This window comes from Pezoporus flaviventris, unplaced genomic scaffold (genome assembly GCF_033815535.1).
Source record: "Pezoporus flaviventris isolate CSIRO_AGI_PZ_B2104156 unplaced genomic scaffold, CSIRO_AGI_Pfla_v1 ptg000031l, whole genome shotgun sequence".
NCBI lineage: Eukaryota > Metazoa > Chordata > Aves > Psittaciformes > Psittacidae > Pezoporus > Pezoporus flaviventris.
Window position 1 is genome coordinate 14,159,297 of NW_026892579.1, and position 24,963 is coordinate 14,184,259.

Sequence of the window (24,963 nt, forward strand, 5' to 3'; positions counted from 1 at the left end):
CTCCTTACCTCTTCACCTTTCTGGAGCCACAGGTGTCCTGGTTTCAGGACAGGAGTGACAGCAATGGACAACAGCTAGTCATATCTCAGGAGTTACACAGAACTAACCCATTTAAGAGCAGATCTAGACATACAAACACAAATTTACTTCATCTAACTTTACACATTTGATTTAGGTACTTAACCCCAAAATTGGATTCTAGATATCTTAGCATATTGATAGATAAATTATAGGGGTTTAGACAACCTGGAATTCAGTTTTCTTTCTTCATCTTCTTTGTCTCCATAGTTACAAATAGAGTAATGCTACCAGCTCCCAAAGAAAAACTTGTTGAAATACAGAGCTGGGAATTCTCAAAAGAGCTTCTAATTTTCTATCATTTTCCACAAACTTAAGTCCATCAGAAACAGTGTTAAACAGCTTTACTTAGATTTTGAATGAGTAGAGGTTACTAACATTGCTATCTCTGAATGGGAGACATTAAGACAGTAACAACAGACCACCTCGTTTGATCATCCATCGTATCTGTAGGTTTTAGATTTCATTTATGTTGTTCTTTAAGTTGAAAATGGAAGTATATTTCAAATAAGGAAAGGCTTTCACAACAGCCTGAGCAATTTACTTTTGTGTAACCACACACCTGTGTATTAATATAATTATACTTCAGTTAATCTCCAATAGATCAGCGCCACAAAGAGCATAACAGTCAATGCAGACCCCACCATAACAGACTAATTCAAATGCAGAATGCAGTATCATAGAAGCGGTCTTGCTGCGTGCACATGTTGGTGCGCTTCTTTGGCTTTCTAAATCAAAACATACATCTATTGCTTAGCTGCAGAAGTGACCTAAATTCATGATCTGTGGGCACAGCAGCCTTCCTAAACACTAGTGGGATACTCTGTGCAGTTCAGAAGTTAATCTGGGATAAACAAGGTAAAGCAATATTACTGTAGGACACCGAGGCAAAAGTAATGCCCTCCAGTAATTCTCTATTGCTCAAAGCAACACCAGCAAAATAATCAAGTTTTCTGATTGGAACTGGCATGTATCAAAAAGAAAATTTTAAGAACACACAGTTGCTCCTAACATAAACCTAGCTTTAATATAGAAAATCACTTTCTATACTATTATACTTGATAAATAACAGTAACAAGATTAGCTAACATTCAAGAAGTAACAGGCAGAAACTTTCAAAAGTTCAGAACAAAAGCATATATAAAGTTCCCAAAACTTTACTGTAAAGGACAAGATTAAGAGCCCATTAGGTTTACATTAAGGCAGACAAAGGAGGAAGGTGTTTCATAAAGCAAAGGGACAGTGCCAACAGAGGCAGCATTCATTTTCACTGTAAGCCAAAATGTCATTATTATTACAAATGATGTGGAAATTGTATCAGAAAAAATGTGTGTGACCTGAGCACATCAGTAGAGCAGAATGTCAGGTTCAGCTGCCTACATCCACTGCCTCAATCCACTGTAGCCTGCATGAGCCCTGTCTAGTCTGCAGCTCCAGTGCACACTGATCTCCTTGCAGATCCTGTGCCACAACTGCCAGCCTCCCCTATATATAATGCATGTCCTCCCAAAAATACCCCACATGCCCATGTTTATAAAAATGAATCCCACACAAATAGTCTGGAAAGGCTGTGAAGACTATTACCATTGCATACAGTCGATCCAGATGAGATACCTGCGATTATGAGGATTAGCCTTAGAAAAAGGAAACCTACATTCTATCATAGGTTGTTTTCACACTTTTTTTATTTGAGCAGAACTATATAATCTAGCTCGCAGCTAGTCACGATACACAGTGTAACCATCACCAATCCAGCACAGTGGATACTGGGATTCGAGGGTGGCTCTCTGGCACTTTATGCAGACTGCTCATGAAAAGGGTACGAAAAAAAGGGGTGAAAACACAGCAAAAAATGCACAGGCAACATGCTAATTTTCCCATATAGCCTCACCAACTCACCTCAGCCTTGATATGATCAAACTCATTTTTTCCCCTCCCATGCCTCTCCTGATGAGAGGCTGACAGCCATATTTTAACATGGTAGTTTTCTACTTAGGGTACATACTCATTAGGGACAAGCATTAGACCACCAGACAGGGTATCAGTTATTGCCCAAGACAGTACTTATGCTTATTTCTTGAACAGTGAAAGGCGAATATATTGTTTAAATACATCGTTGATTACCAAGATGCTTTTACTTCACATACTATTTTATGTCATTATTTGTTTTGCAGTAAAACTTAAGTTCACGTTTAGCAAGGCACACAGTCCACATTTCATCAAAACATACATATACCCCTGAGAAACATGAATTTTGCTCTCTCCATATTAAAAATTGCTCTGTAGCAAAAAAAACAACAAAATCAAGTCCTGCACTGAAGGAATGGCAAGCTTGTATCGGAACATGACAACCCACTTTAGAAATTGCTGTGCTGCATAGGAAAATGTGGGCATCACTGGAGACATATGGAACATGTCTGTGGGCCTGCCTTCAGCAGAGAACTGTTCCATTGTTACAGCCTGCTATAATGTATATGCTGCACTATTTCCTATAGTGATGAGCCTTATAGTAATGAACCCTGCGGGATTTCTGTTGGAGAATAATTTTGGTCCTCCACAAAGGCCACCAAGAGATTCAAAATGGAGCTCAAATAAAATAAGCAAAGGCAGTTGAAAATGGGGCACTTTATTCTCTCTTAGAAAAGGGTAAACAGGACTCTAATAACTTGAATTTATACATGTATTATTTTTATTAAATAAATCTTTAGAAACTCATATCAATTTGTAACACTAGTCTTCCCGTCTTATTTGTCTATTTATTCAAGCAAAGATGTTTTTATTATACAGAGATCCAAGTCTGATTTTGCATGTCACATCCACGGTAACAAAAGAAATAACTAGGGTGACTCTCTTATATGTGGTATATCTACTTTATAAACACAAGTTCACAAGCCGCACAAAAGGAAGTGAACAGGGCTGGAATATCTTGGGAGCTTAGCCCTGGAAAAGACACAATATAGTTGCATAATTTCTGGCTGAATAATAAACTACTTATGCAGATTTATCAACCAATTTTTCTTAGACTGCTTGCTTATCAGTTGATTACAAAGAAACTGAATTATGTGGCAAAGTAAAAAAAGAAACACCACAAAACGCCACCAAGAAAACCTTAATTTTAGGAGATGTATTAGCAAATACTAAAATTGATCAATCCTTTAAACACTTACATAACCAGTAGCAGAGAAGGAAGAAACTAGTCTATACTGATCTCATGTTAAGATTTTTTTGCCAAATATGATTCGAGAGCTCATTGCGTATCAAGTGCACTATTTAATAGAGTAGCATTTGATCAATGTACAGCTGGGAGACAGAATGATCCAGTAGATATTTCTATCCGTAACTATTATGATGATCCTTGAAATATGACTATTTAAGCCTCATGATGCTGAAGTTTTTAATAACAAACATGATAAGACATAACTATTACAACTAAGGCTAACATCAGTTTTTCACTTAAATCTTTGTCTTGCTTTCTACTTGCTAAGGTTCTTACAAGAACCCTCTACTGCTAGATTTCTGAGAACATGTTTTATCTTAGAGGGTTGGCTACTTTTTCAATTATCAAGGGAAGGAATTCATCTGCTTCCTTAAAGTAGAGCCAATGAGCCTTTCTAGTAATGGCCAATTAGAAAAGACTCACTTTTCACTTCATGATAAACTAGACATTTATGGTTTTGTCATGACCGCTTCCTGTGGTAAAACAAAGCATGCTGCACAGATCATGATGAAGAGCAAAAATACAAAAGAATTTGCTTTTTTTTCCTCCAACTTTCTTAATGAATCCAAAGGAATTACTGTAGTATTTTGTAGTAGTATATTGTAGTATATTGTAGCATTCTACGTTAGTAGAATAGTATATTGTAGTATATTGTTGTAGTATATTGTAGTCTATTGTAGTATTCTAAATTAATCCATTTCCTAGTCTACTGCCATTAATATTCCTGTTTAACTTTCTCAAGCTTGGTTTTTGCGAGGTCATGTTTCATTTTATTCACTAAAATTGGGCAGCTGTGAATTGGTCTAACACAGAACGTACCAGATATGAGCTTCGGTCACTTCAGTTTAAACCACATTCAAGCATCACTGTGTCCATATTTTGATACATTAAAATAACTGTCTTAATCTTTCTGTGCATTAGGATCAAATCACCCAGTAGACACTAGGAATTTAAACTAATGAAAATACCTGTGCTCTGCAGACAGCAGCACCCTTTCCAGCTTCTCTGAGGGAAGCTTTAATTTGTGCTTAGGGCTTCATGGGGGCCCTACTAGCAAAGGTGCCTCAGGGACACACTGAATTCATATAATCATAACATGCACAGGTGTGTGTGCAGGAAGCCACACGCCACACTAGTTACAGGTACAACAGACAAATCAAATGGTAGCATCCCCTCATCAGCTCTTCTATTATCTGCCCCACTTTGTGCCAATTTCCTCCAGCTTTCCCAACACCATTTGCTTCGCTGTTCTTCCTTAAGACATGGGATGGGGATTTGTCAAAGTCAATGAGCACTTTATTACAGTGAGAGTGCTCAGTAATGAACAATTCAGCAATTTAATGAGATTCTGTAGATCTGTCTCCAGCCTGTCCATCAAGTTTCACTTCTATAAAGCACCCTGACACTAATCCTCTGGCATACCCAATCTTCACCCTGGGCTGAATATTAGATTCTTCCATGGTATACTGCATTACCACTATAACCTTAGTAAAAATGATGAACTTAACTACACTTGAGGCAATATAGCTGGTCTGATTTGATTTTCTTCTATTGGGTTGACTACGAGGGAATTACTCATTTACAAAGATAAAGCCAGAAAAAAACAGTTTCTTATTGCCTTCTGAATGTCTAAATTGGTAAATATTTATGTGCGTCTTTTAATTCATTCTGAGGACCTGTAATATTTATAAATATACATTTATTCCTGCTTGTACAGACAGAATTAAAAAGACACACATAGTTTTTGCCTGCAGCAGAAAACTAGTTGAAAACAATTTTTGGAACAGCATTAGTAACCTTTAGAGAGGCAATTATGATAACACTTAAATGGACAGTGTGGAGAGTTTGTTGACACTCGGAAAGCAGCACATTACCTACAAGTATCTCTCCTCTGTATGACCCTGAAACAGGAACAGAAGATTTATCATATTTGCCTCATGAAGTGTTCATTGACTGGAGTGCACACAATTAAGAAAATTATTTCTGAGTTCTTCCGGCAGGACAAGGCAATGACACAAGTTGTGAAAACTCTTACTTTCCAAACAGTTTCAGCAGGTTACAGAGACAATATTACTCTGGATAGGCTTGCTCATTACTGAGCTGGCCTTAGGTTATCCTTGTATCTCTTTCTGCAGCAACTTTACTGGCAAAAGTATACCCAAACATGTAGCTAGGAGATCTCAGTGACTCTGCAGAGAAATTATGATAAACCCCAACTGGTCAATCAGCCATGTCCCACATGGGAACTTGTACATCAAAACCTTTCCTGATAAAGGGAAATGAACTAGGACTCCAAAGCATTGTGCCTGAAAAACCCAAACCAAATCCACCATCACGGTTAGTGTCCTGCAGGTTCTGTTGCACAGACATCCTCCAGAGAATAGAGCCATGAAAGTGTGTAAACTTACATTAGTAGTTGCAGAAAATATAATCTTTGTAAAAAACACCATAATCTAAAACCTCAACGTTTTGAGAGCAAATATGCCAGTCACCAGACTGCAGGGTTAAGTTACATCTGCATACTGTCTTTGTGGTTTGAAGAGCTTAACTTTACGTTTTTGGTTTTTTAAGAATAAATATTTTGCTCCCGCATGACATTATCCATCCAAAGAACATGAAGTGCCCCACTTCCTGAACTGAACTTGAAATTCTGAACTGAACTGCTTCAAGTCCACCAGATGAGCACGTTTTACACTTTGAAAGAAAGGTGGCGTATAAATGAAATCAGGGATTCAAATATACAGCAGTCTTCTTGGTTAGACCAATGTAACCCAGTTCCTAGAAAGAAATCACAGGTTTCTTTCAAGCAGGTTACATTCTACCTTGAAATACCAACATTATACTGATGTCCTTTCATTATATCATGAATTGCAATTTGTACAGACATATGGTGGGAAAGTTTCCAAGGATAGATCTTAGTTTAGCTTTTATGTTTCTCTTTACAAGTCACATGATTTTTTCATATTAGGTTTCACACACACGCTAAAGGTCACAACATAATGCTCTTATTTTACTAATATTCTACGGCTAGCAAGCTGGCCCTTTTTTAGATCCAGCTTTTTAAAAGGAAATGATCACCATCTCCAGCTTCTTGCTGCAAACCTTCCGCTGAAGCCTCCACTCACCTCTGAGCAGAACAACCTGCATGGTGATTCTCTAATTTGCTTGAAGGAAAGTCACTTGTGGTGGCCTAAACAACTTAAATGACAACTGAAGTTACACAGCTAAATTTGTCTGAAGTGAACAGGAGAGAAAACAGAAACAAGTTTGCCACCAGACTTGTGGCACTAGCCGCACCAGGAGCGATGATAACTGAGTTACATGCATCAGCTTCCTCTTCTCACCAACAAACTTGGATCTGGAAGAAAATCTCTGGCCATATCTGAGCAACACAAGTTAAACAGTAAGACAAATTTATCTTTCAAACAAACTAATTGCATTAACACAACACAACGTTTTTTGAATTTCATTTAAAAATTTCCCTCAGTTGTTATTCACAGTTTTTGCTCAAGTGCTTATTCTCCCTCGAGATTGCTCCAGGGTTTCAAAACAACAGATTACTGCTATGGTTTATAGAGTATCACGCATTCTGCTTATTCACCAGTATCCTTACCTGCCAGATTTGTTCTTCACTGAGTGAAGTGAGTCTATCACTTTTAAAAACCTCTCGAAGGAGATGGTATGGGAGTGCCAGGACTTCTTCCGGATGACTCTTCAATAGCTCAGAGAGATGTTTTACTAAGAAGTCAACGACTGCATTCTCCAGCAAAGTGAGGTTGAAGAGGTCTGCAAGCTTATACAGGTCCAAGTAATTAAAACTATTTAATTCCTAAAAGGGTGAAGCAAACAAAATGTGTCTCACAAAAAAATCCTAAACAAAACAGCGAAGAAAAATCCCCACAGGTCTCAAATAATGAAAAAAGGTTATTTTTTTGGAGCTGTGGAGAAGGCAGGCAAAATAACTTGAAATTAATTAGCACAGCCTCATTTAAAATGTATGTATGTTACCAGTTCACATATATATATGCAAATATATATAATAGTACTAATTTATATAGCAAGGTTATATATGCATAAAGCATCTGTAAGAAATATGGATTAGTACATAATATAATCAACTAGCATGATTTACACTGTATGACAAGAGCTTGCAGCAGTTAACAACTGGATTAAAAAAAAAAAGTATTTGTTAACCACAATGGCTGTTACAGAGCAATTGTTTGCTCATTATTTACAGTTTTGATTGAGCCAGAGCACTGTGTAATGCGACTTTTAGTTCCATGAAACCTCCCAAAATATGAGATGCTGAGCTACATTTTATTACATACAAATTTATCTTCAGTGAACAAACATTTTTTTTCCTACCACTGACATCAACCTATAGTGGATGTTGGCTTTGTACACTTTCTCTCCCTCCGTCTAGCAGTAGAAAATCTGCAGAGACAAAAGCTACAGTAACTCAGGGCAGGAAGTTTTTCTCCATCCTGGTGGCAGATAACCTGTATTTACAAGCTATGTTTTCATCTTGGCATCCTTTCTAAATCAGTGTCTGGACAGCTAACTACTACTGTTCTAGAGCATACTGCTGCTTTCAGGGGAGAGGCCAAGAATTCCTCTGGTATTAGGGAGTAGCACCCAGGACATCTCAGCATGTTTAGCCATTTTCTCTGTATGTATCTTGCTGTATGCTCACACTTCTCTTCCTCTGTCCTCCGCAATCCTGGTTTTCATCTTCCAATTTACCGCATTGCTCCCTATCAGCCTCCTCCTCCTTGACCAGCTCCACATGCGAAACTGACAAGAAGTCTCGTCAGTTTCACTTTGCTGGTTAGTTAACATAGGGACTAGAACAGGAAAGAGAAACAGACTAAATTAAGTCAATTTCACTTTCACTGCTCTGCTGGATGGCATGGCAGCACCAAATGAAACTGACAAGAAATCTTGTAAATGTCAAATGAGCTGCGCGGCTGGCAGATAGAGCAGAGCAACAGGGAAGATGGGAAAGTGCGAAGAGAGGGTTTTTTGGAATGTTTTATGGACTACATCTTGAACGTGTGAATTGGGTGGCTGTCCCAATGACTGTGGAGCTGTTTATGCATATGCAATGGAGAGTGGAGAAAGAATTTTTTTCACCTGCTTAGAGGAGTCATTACTGGAGGAAAGTGAATCAAATTCCTGGGGAGGCTCCTGCTTGTTACACATTCTCCTAGTCTGTGCACATTCCCCAGCAGAGTTCTACACCAAAGAGAAATCCTATTAATTATCTACTTCAACTGCTGCATAGAAGGTTCACATTGTTTTCTTCAAAGAACAAAGAGAAATTTCTTTTGTTGTCAGGCCAAGTCCTAACAGCCATCATCCCAAAAGCCACAGATATTTCAGAGCCAGGTCCTCTCCACACTACATAGAGGAGTTAAGGATGAATCTTCCTCAATTGCAGAAAGATAGAAAAAAGAATGAATTTTGTGGGAGAAGTATGTGTGCTTGCTCAGTGATTTAATATCTGTAGATCAAAGATGGTACCTCACACCTCTGCTTCTGTGATGGCTATGCAATGGTGGCAACAATGCCTGGGAATATAATTGAAGTAAATATCACAGCATGTAACAAGCAATAACTATGGTTTATTGTCTCTGGTTTGGAAGACTATCCTTCCAAAGAACTCCCCAATTAAATGAATGACAAACATCCAGAAAGTAACTTAGAAGAGGTCAGTGTATATTTACCAAGCTATTTGTAGTCAACAGCTGCATGTGGGGAGGAGAAAAATAAACAGATAATCAACTATTGTGATCTGAGGATCAACAGCCCCACCAAGACACAGACCTGACTGAACCCCACTAAGTGGCAGTAGAAGAGAACAGATGGCTTTTGGTGGACTTTAGAAGAGGACAATACTGGAGATAGCATAATAAAATATTTCTTCATTAGAGAGAAACAGTAATCTGACACACAAAAGCTGTCTTCCCCTGAAAAATCTTTACATTTTCACTGATATCTGAAAGACGCTGGTAAGCCTTCATTTTTGGTTTGGGCATTTTTTTAGGATCCCCCAAACACCCCTATCCCCTCAAATCAATACTAACTGAAGTTTTTTATGAAAGCTGCCATACAGTGGAAGAGGCAAAATCTACTTATGGATGGATAAATAAACTCTCACTAGCTGTTTATTTATAATATTATTTTAATTTATATTTCTGATGCTTGCTTATTTATATGTCTTTATTTATTTATTATGGGGGTCTATTTGTTTAGTTATTTTGATAGATAAGCTTCAGGTGATTTTTGATGCTTTACCTAACATAACATGTTACTGACCTGCTGGAATTATGGTTTACTGCTTGGTGAATATCACAGGTATATTTTTTGTTAAAACGGGTCCCGGCCTGTAATCGGAAACATTCCTTTCTGGTTTTGTGAGGTTAGAGCTGATCTACAGGTTTGTATTTCACAGCCAAAGCAGCAAGTAGTGCATTAACTTTTACAAATGAAAATTATCAGACTGTCATACCAATATTCGAATCTAAATTATAGTGCTACACATTACTGTCTCTGTGATGATACTAGAGGGAAAAACTGTCACACTGAGACTGCAACATGTAGATCACAGATCAGATGACCACACTCTTCATACATGGTATGGCTTTCAGAGCAGCAGACTAAATTGCAGTGTGTAAGTTAGTAAGAAAAAAAAAAAAACAACAAAACCCAACCCCCCCCCAAACCCCCAAATAAAACAAAAAAAAACCCAAAAAATCTATCAGACAGTATCAAAGCAATCACTTTCGACTCAGTCGGATTTTAATAGACTGTCAAACTAAACCCTTAATTGAATTTAAATACTTGTTTAAAAATGAAATAAGTCACTAAATAGGAAATTGAGGTATGGTCATGAATAAGAGCCTCTGTTTTCCACAGGTTTTATTATACTGTGTTAAAAGAGCAACTACAAAATCTAAAATTTGTGCGCAACTTTCTTCTGGTACTGTATTGCTTTAAAAAGATACAGTACAAACCAGCCTTATGTAAATTACTGAAACTTTTAATCTTGTTTTTATAAACTTTTAAATACATGCCACTTTTCCTTTTTATGAACTGAAGGATGAAATATGAACACAAGCAGAACTGTCACTAAGAGATGAAGAGAGTTAAGGTGGTGATCATATCTCTTCTAAAGTGATGTACATTACACTGCTGAGACACATTCAGACTACCAAAATATGTGTAAGTTTATATATACAGATCTTACAACTTACAGCTGAAATAGCTCTAAAGTCTCACAGGAAACTCAAAACAATTTAATGGCCAAATTATCAGTGTCTACTTCTGAAATGAGAAGCTATCTTTGATTATAGGTATGCTACTTATTCCACATTCCCCAGCTTCCTCCCCTCTCCCTAAAGTAAGAGGATCCATTGTTCTACACTACTGGACTTCTGATTCAGTAGTATCAACCTTTGGATGCTAAGCCAATTTAACAATGAGCTAATGTTTAAAATCCCCATAAAAGAAAAATCAATTTTCTGAACAAGCATAATCTGAAAGATAACAATATTAAATATTCAAAATAAATGAAGTGACATTGTCCATATTTTAATGCAGAGGTGCATTTTAATATGGAGAGATGCTAAACTGACAAACAGGAAAAATAGATATAAACATTGTATTTAAATTTCTTCCAAGTCTATCCTTATTCATTTGTACTTTAAAGAATAATTGCCTTGCACAAGCCACAGAAAAGGATGTAACAGATTGATAAATTAGAGTTAATCATAACCAAGTACACAGCAGACTACAATAAACCTCTATTCCTCTGCTCCATGTTATAAATAGCAGAAAAAGCACAAGGAGAACTAAGGGGAAAGAATGCATTTCTTTATGACCTTATTTGAAAGATAAACTCCTTGGGGAAATACAATTTATTCAGATTATCAAGACCCTGCTGTGCAAATCTACAGTCTGGGAGCACACTACAGAGATCAAACAATATTTACTTTATTCTGTTGGGTATAAAAGCTTTTAATGAATGCATAATTAAGACAGAAATAGTATATACAGCTTTAGAATTCCACTGCCAAGCCAAGCCATTAATATCTGAAGTATCATACCCAGTTGTAACTCCACCTGCTTCCTATTTAGATTACAACACTATTATAAATCAAGGTATTAAATGACTAGCCCTGCTGCTGTAACAGAGAAGACACTATTTCCCCTTTTCCTAAAAGGGGTTCAGCCTCTTTAAAGCAAAAGAGTGTGAGGTTTCTGGGACAGGGAAACAATTACTCAAAATCCTTAAGCAGCACCTAGCACAACAGGGTCTTGGTCTTCCAGGTTCTCTTCTATGTTAAATACTCTGAACCAGCTGCACCATTCAGAAAGAGCCTTGACATAAATCATAGCAAAGACTATCTAAATAGATAAGGTACTGTGCCAAACGAAAAATTGTAGTGACAATTTTATCCCTGACAACAAAAGGGATCAACATAATTTTATGAGAAAAGAGAGCTGGTTCTGTTGGTTCTAGCTCTTCCTTTCTATATCAAGGATCCAGTTCTGCAAAACCTCACACATTTACATAAGAACTAACACATCGTGCACATACAGACATATATAGTTCATACTAAGCAGAAGCACAAATCCTTCAAAACCCATACTTTAGATCTAACTCAAAATTTGCCTCCACTAAATACCAAGGACTTCCAGTTGAACCATGAAAAAAACATTTTGTGGAAGCCTGGTCACAGTGGAACAGCTGGGTCAGAATTTTGCAGTGAATAAACCCATGTTTACATTTATTACTAAATCAATGCAGACTGTAGGTATATTTACAGGCACATTAAAGAATGTCTTTTTAAATGATTTATTTTATGAAATTAATTTTTTTCTGGTAGATCACTGCTTTCTCAACACTTTCTATAATTCCTGCTTTTGTTTTCTCCTTCAAGCATGAAAAGTTATTTTGCATCCATGCCATTATTTCAAAGTAGATCTGGGGCTAAGTACAAAAGCAAGAAATCAAAACATTTCAGCCCTATTACTTTTCTTTCTGCCTTATAATTGATTTCTCTTCTCACTTAGTGTTTCCCTGTACCTGCTTAGTTTCCAGGTTCAACCTGCTGGCTGGTGCTAGCAAGCGCCCTCTTTGAAGGCACTGAAGAAGCCTGAGACCTTCACAATGGAAAGACACGACATTCTCAGATTGCTCATGTGATGAGACATCTGTGTGGCTTCCAAAAATAAAGTGAAACATGCCATATGCAGATACACAAACATAAAACTTAAAAAGTAAACATTTTCTAGAATCTCACATAGATTAATCTAAGTTACTAAATAGTACAAATATTTTCAAATGGCAACCCAGTTAATTATTGTAAGTGACCCTGGTTATACATGCCTATTATATATTGCATAAATGATTATGTGTGTTATGGAAAGAAATACGATAATGAAACATTAAGACTATACAGTTAAAACTCAGTGGTACTATTGGAACAGCCACAGGTAGGGTACTGCAGAGTTTTCAGTAGCTGATTTCTCTTGCTAAACAGAGGCTGCTGTAGGAATGTTTTTTAATTTGATTTATTATCTTAATTTATTTTTTTTAACTGCTTCTAGCACAGAAACTCCCCAGATGAAAAGCTTCACATCTTGCCAGGTACTCCTGGCAAGATAAAAGCAGCTATCAGTATTATTTATCAAGTAAAGAGACAGGGATGAAACAGAACATTGAGACCATCTAACCTCTCACCTGGCCTTTTTTACACCATTTGACTGTTGAAACCCAAAAGAAGGGTTTTATCAGATTTATCAATGTTTACACATTTTGCCAATTCTGAAAGCCTCTTTTCTTCAAACATTAAGAATGGCATAATCCTGCGTGTCCAGCAGAAATCACAGAATATTGGTACCTAGTCTTTACAGATATTTTATCACTTTATATTTTTGCAAATTCTTCAGTTACTACAGTGCTTAAGGAAAGCTGAGAACTACTTGGCTACTCCATAAACCACCCGTAATCTTCCATATTCCATGTTCACTTTTTTTTTTGCTAATATTACCAAATCAGGAAAGAGCAAGATTTGTCCTTTAGAAACCCAAAGTTCACAAGAGTAGCTGTTACAAAACTATAGACAAGAATAATAAAGAAAAATAAGATTGTACAATACTATTTCTTCCAATTCTTTTTCAGACTCCAGTAACAGTTTAAGGCCATGAGAATACAGGAGTGGAAGCCTATTCCTTTGCTATACTGGACAAGCTCATCAAATCACCTTCATCATAAATTAAGAGAGATCCATCTTAAAACTCTTTTCTTGCTCCAAACACTACTACAAGAAGGTTCATCCGATTCTGAGACTCCATCTCCTTATTTTCGGCTTAATTTACACAGTTTACATGCATTTGCTCCTGGGCCAATGCTATCTTTCAGTTTCAAAAGCACTGTCTTCCTCCCTGCTCCCTCCTCGTCCTTCCCCTAGTATTTATTACAGTATCATAATATTTATTTATTTATTCCTTTGATTTATTTATAGAAAACAATCATATTCTTCCTCAGTCCTCATTTTCCCAGGCTAAACAAGCCAAACTCTTTCAATCTACTCATATAAAATAGGCCTTCCTGATCATCTTAGCTGCCCTTTTCTATACCTCTGCCAGTCTGACTTATTTTTTTCTTCTGTGTGGTCAAAATCTTCACAGTACTCTTATTTTTTAGCAGTACCTTGTACACCAGCATTAATATTTCTTTACCTTTATAAATTACATTTCAAGAAATATCCTAGACTCAAACTGCCTTTTTCTTAATAGTATCATGTTAGTAGCTCAAAGCTACTGTATGATTTAATGCATGACAATTCTTGGTAAACTTGGTCCTCAAGTGAAACACATTACTAAGAATGGGACTGACAGGAAAAGACCATTGCTTTTCACATTAAAAATATTCAGAATGGAAGTAGATCGGTATGAGTTGCTGTAACTTCCATTGCCACCCCCTCATCAGCCTCTAGAAAAAAAAATAGTCTGGACATTCTCTGTAATAACTTCTTTAAACTTTGCAGCTAAAAAAAATTGCATCCCATTCTAGCTACACAGTTCCACAGCTAAGCAAAATCATGTCTGCACTACTGTGGGCCACATCATAATGACAAAACCTGAAGGCTGGAAGTCTGTTTCTGTTTTGGTGCTTAAGATTCACTTTGGAGCCCTGGCAGGCAAGAGAAAGACAACACCACTTTCAAATGCAGAAGCATGGAAAAAAACCTAGACCAAAGACCAGGAATGCAGAAGAAGTCCAGAGAAAACAACTGTACTGGAATGTAGCAGCAGAGCTAGAATCACAAGCCAGAGAAAACGGGGTGTTTGATAGTTCTTCCAACTGCTCCGCTTAAATGTAAATGAATAATGACAAAGATGGATAATAGCATGATAGTCACTAACTGAAAAAGGAAGTCAACACTTAATGTTGCGCTAAAGAACAAACAGCATATTCCCAAATTATCAGCATACTAATGTTAACACTGTAGGTACAAATAAAAACAGAGGAAGTGGTTGTGTGCAAAGAATATATAATATGATTCACACAACTCTTTCATAATCTTTTTATGACACTTACTTCTGGAACATTTCAATGATACATACAAGTGCTCTGTAATAAACCCCGCAAAGGACCACTTTTCTTGAAAACCTGTTTCTGCTTTGGAACCCCAGGTAACAGCTTGTCACCAAATGCTTAAGGATTACAAAGCTAATAAACACATCTGAAAACTGGAAAAGGGTAACTGTAGTAAGCCGGACATCTAATATCACCAGAGAATTAAACAAGCTATGTAAAATGTGTGGAATGATGAGTTAATTAACACAGACAAATTCAAATCTCAAATGTATGCTAAACAACCCAAAGCAACAAAACTTTCTCAGAATTTTAAGGCATTATGTGATACTATACAGAAAGGCCGAATCCAGCGCAGGATAACACAATACTGATTATAACTGATAGACAACATAGCATCAGTCACCAATTTGAAATAAGTAGTTCCCAATGCATTGTAAAAATCACATCACCCAACTATCTACTAAACATCAAAAGAGCTAATCTTCATAAATTTACAAGAAATATTGGCAGAATATAATGGGATAAATTTAACACAAGGAGTATTATGAAAAGTTGAATGTTATGTACTACATGAAATTTATGAAATATTATACTTTTAGTAGGATGGATCAAAGATAACTGAAGTTATTAATGTTAAGTTATAAAGCAGTTTAAATTTTCCCAGCAAAGTCCTCAATGGATTAGTTCTTGATCCAATACTATTAACAGTTTAATTGAACTAGAGAAGAGAAAATTTTGCCTGGCAGAGTTTACAGAGGGCTCTTCAATAGCAGTGGAATAACAAGTTATGAGAATGACAGAATATGACAATTGTACGGCTTTCCTGGCAAAGTGGTCATAAACGGCAGCATCAGTTCTCTGAAAAAAACCAAAAAGGCTTAGAAAATGCACAACAAGTGCTGTTCAATAAAAGAAGCAACCCCCTCTTGCTGCTTCAACATTGCGTTTTTAAGCTATGGCTCAAATATTGGTCCCAGTTCTGAAGGTCCACACTTTAAAGCTACGAAAATATTATAGTCCTGAAAAACAACTTTGCAAGATTCAAGGTGCTCAACTTAGGTTTTTAAAGCAAGACTCCTGAAGAGTTTTATCTTGAGCAAAGATATTTACAAAATGGAGAGAATATATAAAAGCAAAAAAATTCTGGCCAAATTTTCAGAAAATGCTTTCTGCCTCATGAATGTAGGATCAAAGTTATCCTGGCCACTGGACTAGGAAGTACAGGACTGTCTGCATTACCTTTGTGTGATTATGAACATTTTGCAACTCTGCAATAGAAAAAGAAACACATTTACTGCAATGAAAACTATTTTTTTGCCAACTGCCTGTATAGTAAAGGAGGATATATTTGCACAATTTGGTATCTGAGGTTACATGCTTTCACATCCCTCTGAAGAGCAAGAGACTTGCTACAGCTGCAGGAAAATAGAAGGGTAATCATCAGTTTCAAACAGGGTACAAGAACCTGATTGTAAGTACATGAATGTTTAAAAAGCAGCATTTCTGTTTTATTTATTTTATCTTCATTTCCTCTGGAATCTCTATGTTCCTGCAATATCTGACCTCAACTCAAAAATCACCAAGAAATTTTTTGCTCATAGCACTAACTCAAGGCAAATTTTTATTTTACAGAGAAAAAAGGAGAGGAGGAGTTATTTCCCATGATGCAGAAGATAGAAAAAACAGAACCTCGAGTGCTTGGAACCCAGTCCAGCGCTCTAGCTCTAGTAGTTACAGAATTCTGTTTCTTCTTCACCACACCCCCAACTTTAACACAATTCATTTATACAGCTCAACATATCAACAGAATGTCTGTAACATGTTCCGTATAAGCATTATTTCTCAGTAAAATAAAACCCTCTACAACACTCCATCCTAAATTTATGCAGTGAAAAGAACATCTCTGCCTCCCCTGACTAGGAGCTGTGCTGATTAGTAGGTTTACTACATAATAATCAGAACTGATTTCAGGAGGTAAACAGGATAAAAATGCATAGTAGTAGTTGACACAGAGAAAGAAAAGTAAAAGAATGTAAAGAATTCTGGAAACACCACTGAATTTAAAAAAAAAAACACACAAAACAACTCCACTATATGTGAAGATCAAGGGGGATTTGCTTCCATACTAAATATTGTTAGGGATTCACTTATCACTCTCTGTCAGCAATTATTAGAAATATAACTCTCAAACCCAGAAAACCTAGAAAGAGCAAAGCTCAAATGTAAACAGCAGACATTGGCTCAAGGTCCAGTTCAACATTTCTGACATCTGATCTTCAATGGTGCCAAACAAGTCACAAGTCTTCCCCAAACTAACACACATGAATGTTCACACTGCTGAAGATGCCAAGTATCAAGAAAGCATGAGCCTTCAAAGATCATGCTGACTTTTATTCATTTAGTGTTGTCGTGGTTTAAACCCAGTCAGGTAACTTGTTCGCTCACCCCCCCCCCCTTCTTTCCCTCCCCCTACTCCCAGAGGGACAGAGAGGAGAATCGAAAAGAATGCAACTCCCACGGGTTGAGATAAGAACAGTTTAGTAACTAAGGTATAACACAAATCACTACTGCTACCACCGATAATAATAATGATAAAGGAAATAACAAGGGAAGAGAATACAACACCTCACCACCAGCCAACCGATAACTTGCCCTCCTCAGCCCGACCAAGCACTGACCGATACCTCCTCCAACCCTGCAGTCTCCCAGCCCTTCCGGCTAACTCCCAGTTACATCCTGGGCATGACGTGCTGTGGTATGGAATACCTCTTTGGTCAGTTTGGGTCAGGTGTCCTGTCTCTGCTTCCTCCTGGCTTCCCCTCCCCCCGGCAGAGCATGAGGCTCACAAAGTCCTTGGGCAAACCAAAACATTGCTATCAGCTCTGTTCCCAGGCTGAAAGTCAAAACACTGCACTGTACCAGCTACAAAGAAGGAGAAAAATGACTGCTACGGCTGAACCCAGGACATTATCCACCCCTTATTCCATACCATTCACGTCATGCTCAGATCCCACATATTCAATATACTCTTATCTTAGTGCATGGACCAGTAGCTATAAAGCTGCTGAGTCCATCTGGTCCATGATGCCAGGCTCCATCTCTTGTAACAGTCTTCCAGAGCAGGAGAGACTGTGTGCAGTGTTCACACTCATGAATAACCTGGGCAATAGTGTCCACTGCTAAGTCCACCCCTCGATCATGCATCCATCTCTACGTTGCATCTCTGCTCTGATGGCCTGAAGTGTCATGGGCCCACCAGGCTCAAAATAATTCACTGTCCCCTTCAGCAGTTTCTGCAGCTTGTTGCTGGGGACTCCATACAGCTGCCTTCCATCTCCGACGCTTCCAAAGCACTGGAGGGGCCCAGTGGACTAGATACTTGCCCATACTGTCACACACACCCTGCCACTCATGACTGTCCAGCCTTGGGGAAAGCCTCTTGGTCCCCCTGCATCGTCATCTAACCCCAGACAAGACCCAAACCTGACTCTGCTTAACTTTTGAGATCAGACAAAATGGTGGTGGGTAGAACACAGTCTGTGTGTGTGCCAACACGCTGATCCCCATCACAATCAGCAGGCAGGTCCCAAGGATACCCAAAGGCCATTCAAAACCTTCAGCACTCTCAGTTGATGCTGCTGTACTTGTCACTGGGGCTGGTGTAGCAGCTGTGCTTGCCGGCTCTCCCACCGCCAGCTTCTCTTTTCCTGAGTCCAGCTCTTCCTCCTCTGCCTTGCTGGGAAATGCTGCGTGGTCTCCTGCATCCTCCTGGGGCTCGGCGGGCGGCTTCCGGGGAATGCTCGCGGCCGTCGCGGAGCTGGGCTCCTCCGCGGGGCTCGGCTCGGCCGCGGGGCTCGGCTCCTCCGCGGGGCTCGGCTCCTCCGCCGCCTTCTCCCGCTGCTCGGCAGCCGCCTCCTTCCTCTCCTCGACCGCCCCGACCTCCTCCACCGGCAGCCGTCCCCTCGCGGCCTCCGGCCCTGCTTCCGCCGCCGCCTGGTCCCCGGGGCCGCTCTCCCGGGCCGGTTCGGCTGCCGCCGGCTCCCGGGGCCGCTCCCCCTCGGCTCCCCGCAGCCTCACGAAGATGGAGAGTAGGGTGAGGGCCAGGACGGTGAAGAGCAGCCGGACGGCCAGGTACAAGTCCACGGCCACGTCCGTCCCGCACTGCTGCTGGAGCCCGCCCGTGTTACAAGCCATTGCCATAAAGCACAGTGAGACAAGAACCTTAGCCCAGGCCCCACACTTGATAAACACTAACACAGCAAATACCGGCTCTAAGTTACAACATTCTGAAGCTGTGAGATCAACAAGAACAACTCTGAGAGCCAATAAATCAGCATTGTGACGAGTGACTATTAATCTGGTCAGATCTGTCGTTATCTCAACCCTTCGTGCCCCACGTTGGGCGCCAAAAAGAACTGTCGTGGTTTAAACCCAGTCAGGTAACTTGTTCGCTCACCCCCCCCCCCCCCCTTCTTTCCCTCAGAGAATACGATACCACCGGCCAAGAAAACGAGTTCCACCCGGAAGCCCATGTCCTTCCGGCTAACTCCCAGTTACATCCTGGGCATGACGTGCTGTGGTATGGAATACCTCTTTGGTCAGTTTGGGTCAGGTGTCCTGTCCCTGCTTCCTCCTGGCTTCCCCTCCTCCCTGGCAGAGCATGAGGCTCACAAAGTCCTTGGCCAAACCAAAACATCTCTATCAGCTCTGTTCCCAGGCTGAAAGTCAAAACACTGCACTGCACCAGCTACCAAGAAGGAGAAAAATGACTGCTACTGCTGAACCCAGGACAAGTGTCTAGCAGCTCTTACCAAGAATAAAAAAATAACTCCCCTGCACCCAAAATCTCAAACAGCTAACAGTCAGGACTTCTTTTACAGCTAACAGTCAAGATTCCTTTTGCTTTATGACCAAGGCGTCTTTGGTCCATGTCCCCCATGACCCAAAAAATACAGAAGAGAAAAATACTTAAATCAATGCATTGCATATTTAAGAGACATAGCCAAATAACAAAATTCTCTCTGCCTTTAAGATTTCACCTTGAAGACACCACCTTTAAAGCAGAATAAATCATTTCAGGCACAATTTCTAAGTGTTCACAACTATAGACATATGCCAGTATCTCAAAATCATGAAGTATATGAAGGGACCCTCTTCTGTATCCCCCTTTAAAGACAATGAGAATGAAGGCAGACACCCTTTAACAGAAAATTGGAAGGGCACTTAGAGGAGGGATATAGCTCAGCTACTTCAAAAGGAACGTATTTCTGCAGCTAATCTAACAAGAACAGTCACTGTTTTTTTAAAAATGAACCAGAGCTTACTGAAAAAATCTTTAGCTAATGCTTATTTCATGAGATGTTACAAAAATCAGTGTAGTTTTTAAAAATTATTTTCAAATACAAATTTTAGTAAATGTTACTGAAACATCCAAATCTCAAAGATTTTAACCACACACCTAAAAAGCAAAACACTGACAACAGCTTATCACATATATCTAATGTTGACTCTTTTCCTCCCACTCTGAAATATTTGCCACACACACTGATAATTTATGCTGCTACTTTTATTCCTTTTCAAGAAATTCCAATAGTCTGTTCAACTTTTGGTCCAGGGCTGAATGGTGCTATACAAGGCCAGAACTTGATTAGGACTTTTTATCAGTGGTGTAGAATACACATGCAAGTTAAGACTCACAATGGTATCTAGGTAGTCAGATACTTTCACGTATTCAGTTATAGCAAACACTCAGTATCAGTCTCTGGGTGTCCTTGACATCACCATTGTATACAAATACTTCCTGCATACTTCAGTGGCCCATGAAGATGGTAATGCTGCAAATATGAGTAAAAATATTGTGAGGCAGGCAAAAACAAAATATAGGCACACAAACACTGATTTCATGCCTGGTGTGTGACGTTGGGCTTGTCCCCATAGCTTTTTTCATGTCTACACGACTCCATTTCAAGACAGTGGGAATTCCTATCCCACTGTATTTTGGGGGCTAAACATACCTGAGGTTACTACAGTACTTTCCCCATGAAAAATAGATGAGCTTAGATGCTATGGAAATTCCATGCATTTTGCATATATAATTAGAACACGTGGCTTATAGTAAACAAGGAGAAAACACTGAAATTGAATTTAGAAAAAAACCTCCTTTGAGTGGGTTTGGCAACTTTCACAGCAAAGGTGATATCACAAAGCAAGTCCAGACAATATTACTACCCCTCTAATCCAGAGGGACATGACAGCTCCTACAAGCATTACTGTAGAGAAAAATCAGTTCCCACTGAACCACAAATAAAAGTCCTGGTTTCAGTCATCCAGGATCCAATGCCACCTTATGTAGCTAAACATACTCTGTGGCAGATATCACAAATTCTGTAAGACACTGTTGAAACAGATGAGAAATCTAGCAGCAACTTCCTCCAAATTAATAAACAGCTGTTTAGAACAGATTACACAGGAAAACCTGCCCCAGGGAGCGCAAGCGACTATTCTATGAAAACAAGTGAATAAAGTTGCAAATATTCAGTTTGGAATAACACACTTGCAGGACATTATTGATGGTTAATAAAGTTGTTGATACCACTAATCTTTAGGTTTGTACCTTTTAATTTTTAGAATTAGTGACATGAATGATGCCAATTTATAACTCTGAAAACTCTGATTACATATTGGCTGAAGATTCAGTAAGCCAGCATATATACATTTATATTCATTTGGGGTTCAAAGCCTATTCAATACCCTGGACAGAAATGAAGATTTTGTTTTTAATAGAATTAATCTACATCACAATTCTAAACCAAAATACTGGCCCCCCAGCAAAGCCTACTCTGATGCAGTTGTGCAATTCTCTGGTGGAATGTGCAAAAATGCTGTTTTCACTTACTGCTGCTAAGAGATCTACTGGAAAACATGAACAGCCTTACACAGAACTTGCTTCCTTCTTTGTGCTCCCCTACAAAGTGAAATGGTTCTCTATTAAGTACTGATATAGTACTTAATAGTAGTTACAACTAGATGTAAATTTGAGGTACTCCCATTTCTTATACTATTTATATATATTTTGGGCTTTCATTACAAATCTTCACACTCAACTTGTGGGTTGTGCTACTTAAGGTGGTTGTGAGCAGTTCAGATAGGTGAATCAAACAGTAATGATTACAGAAAAACATAACATATATCAGGGTGGGTGGGGAAACAAATACATAGATTATCAAATTCAGACTTTTTGCCTTTAACAGAAGGCAGTCTATGGAAAAGTCCAAATTGCAAACACTGCCAAACTTGGGGTATATGAACTTTGATCCCTAACCAAGTTTTGAAAGGACAGTCTCATATATTAAACTGACTGTAAAATTAAAATAAAATTTACTGGGTCTTTTTAATAGCTTTTAAAGATAGAGCAGAGAAAGTCATTCACTATTTTCCTCAGTTTAATATTTCAAGTGCTGAGTTGCCTCTCAAATTCCATCAAATAATACATTTTCTCATTCATTTTCTTAAGAAAGATTCTCCTCCTGCTTAACATTCCCAACCTGAAATTGATTCTTATGAAAATAATAATATGTTTAAAAATACAAAATTATAGAGGAGGTAACTTCACAATTATAAGGAAATTTAAAAAAAAAAAAAAAAAAGAAGTTTATTTTGGCTATGCCAACAAGATGGACAATTAACTCCCTACCACAGTAATACTTATGAGATAAAATCAGATTGTAACTCACTTCAGGCCCAGTGTTCTCTTCAGGTTCACAAGTTACAAATGATTTACAGTCACTGCGTGGTACTTAACATTCTGGCTTTTCCCACATTAGTAAATACTTTATAGCCAAAGCATTTACATGTTTCAGAAATACCTTTGCTAAAATGGCTTAACAGAACTAGAACTGCTTTAGATCAAAGCAAAATTAAATAAAATGTCCCTCTGCTTCTTTACAGGACGTAAAAAAATAAAAATGCTCTGTATTATCTGGTGCCTGTATTCCTGTTCTTTCACATTAGAGCTGTAAGTCTCCTCTTTCAGGTCACGTCTTCCACATAAAAGTGCTAAACTAATGCCGCTTAATGACAAATTAATGTCCATGAATAAAAAATACACCTCTAATAGCATAGAGTAATTTGCCATTACAATATCATCATTGGACATGCCCCTGGTTTAATACGATGTATTTAATTCATAACTTAATGAGTGATATATAAAAAGAGAGAGATGAACCCTGCAATTACATTTATGTGAGTCTGTCACCTTATTTGTAAAACCTTAGAGTCATTTACATTCAAATTAGAACAAATGAGTGATTTCACAAAGTGCAGTGATAAATGACCATTGCTGCACAAGACAGAACTGTATTTCCTGTGAAAACATTAACAGTTTCCTATTATTTGTTAAAAATTACAATGCATATTGCCCAGTGTTGTGTGAATAATGACTTTTTTACTGATTAGGTCAGAAGACTAATACGGAGTAAAAATAAATAATTTTTCTTTTCATTTTTTTTTTTTGATTTTTCCTAGAATTTATCTGCTCAAACTGTTACGGACTCACAGTGCCACCTGCTGCCCACTCCTGGGGAGGAAGGGCTCGACTGCCTCATTTCAAGTCCTGTTCAGCCTTCGGTCTTTTGGGTTTCATCTCTTGCAATCAAACAAATTTTCCTGCCAGACTGCTAACAGGGCATGTCACTGAAGACATCAGCGGTTAAGGAGGGCTGCACTACCCAATTACAAATACTGCCATTTCTGGGGTTCATGCATCTAAACTACCTCAATTAGTAAGGGGAATTAAAAGCCAAAGACATTGGGGGGCAGGAGGGGCAGAGGAACATAAAACATTAGTATTGATCAGATGGTAATAAAACCAAAGAAGAATTTTGTGCACTAAGCATTCTGGGATTCATCAGCCTCTGTTTACAACTTTATAAAAATACTAGAAAGGTTCAAGGCAGGAATCTTTCAAGGGCTCAGGGACAGAAAAGGTCAGGTAAGGAAGGCCATATTGGCTAGAAAGACAACATGAGAAGGGCAGGGAGGGAAACCGGGAAGCAATCCTGTTTCTTTGCTCCTATTTAGAAACACACACCGTAAGCTGCTCTCCCTTCCTGACAGAAACTGCAAAGAGAAGAAGATGTAGCAGTATCTACCTCTTCCCAGCTTCTGACCCCTCCTGTGATTCATGCAGAAGACCAGCAATGTGTATCCATACAAATAGCTAGGCAGCTTGGAAGCTTTAATCTTGCCAGCAACAGTAAACTTCGATACTCCAGTATCATTCTTCACACATCCATCAGCAGTTCCAATTCGGTTTTATCAATTATTACTTCATTACGAAAAGCAGAACACACGCACAAAGTCAGCAAGTTCCTCATGATAGCTGCACCACTTTCTTTAAGAGTTAACACCCCAGGAGCAGAATATCCACTATCACATTGCAGCTAAATAGCAGCAAGTGGGTTACAGTAAGAATGGGATTCAAGGTGATGGGGTTTACAATTTTTACACTCCTCACTGGCACCAACTGAAAAAAATGGAGAAAACCCCCATCATTTTTTTTTCCTAAGTGACACTCTAAGTTGAAATCCTCAGTACTTCATTCACATTATATATATGTATACGTATATACATAAACCCATATCTCTGTAATTTAATGTGGCTGTATGTTAAAAAGAGGAAATAAATTCCTGAAGTTATTTTTGAGCTTTATACAAAAACTTTTCTAATGTCTGTCAATAGCTTAATGACTCAACAGCTGACAAAACATGCTCCTTCAAAAATCAGCAGGCTAGCACGGCAACAACTGACTGGCTGCATAGAACTGAAAACCAGGAAAATGCAAGATGACATTATTTCTGTCTACTTTGTATTCTTAGTATGGGAAGGTCCCTCTTTCCACCATGGGATAAAGTTGGTAGACTCTAGTTTGATAGTGGAGGCTTTATAAAACACCCCTCTAATTCTGGAGGGGTGGAGGGCTGGAGAGTGTGCATGTGTGTACTTAGATTAGAAACTCAGTATTAGTTAAAAAAAGGCAAGCCTTGGTTGCTACATGACC

At 38.5% G+C, this 24,963-nt stretch overlaps 1 protein-coding gene across 5 annotated transcripts in view; it reads right to left on the minus strand.

Annotated features, from left to right (window-relative positions):
- Positions 1-24,963, minus strand: part of KLHL32 (kelch like family member 32) — a 124,775-nt gene that overhangs the window by 31,917 nt on the left and 67,895 nt on the right. For 3 of the 5 annotated variants that reach the window (XM_061460257.1, XM_061460258.1, XM_061460260.1), the window contains exon 6: positions 6,909-7,124. The exons of 1 other annotated variant lie outside the window; for it this stretch is intronic. In XM_061460257.1, coding sequence (XP_061316241.1) covers positions 6,909-7,124 — 216 coding nt within the window. Of the gene's footprint in view, positions 1-6,278; positions 6,486-6,908; positions 7,125-24,963 lie in introns of those variants that run through there. One more of the 5 variants, XM_061460261.1, reaches the window with a different exon arrangement.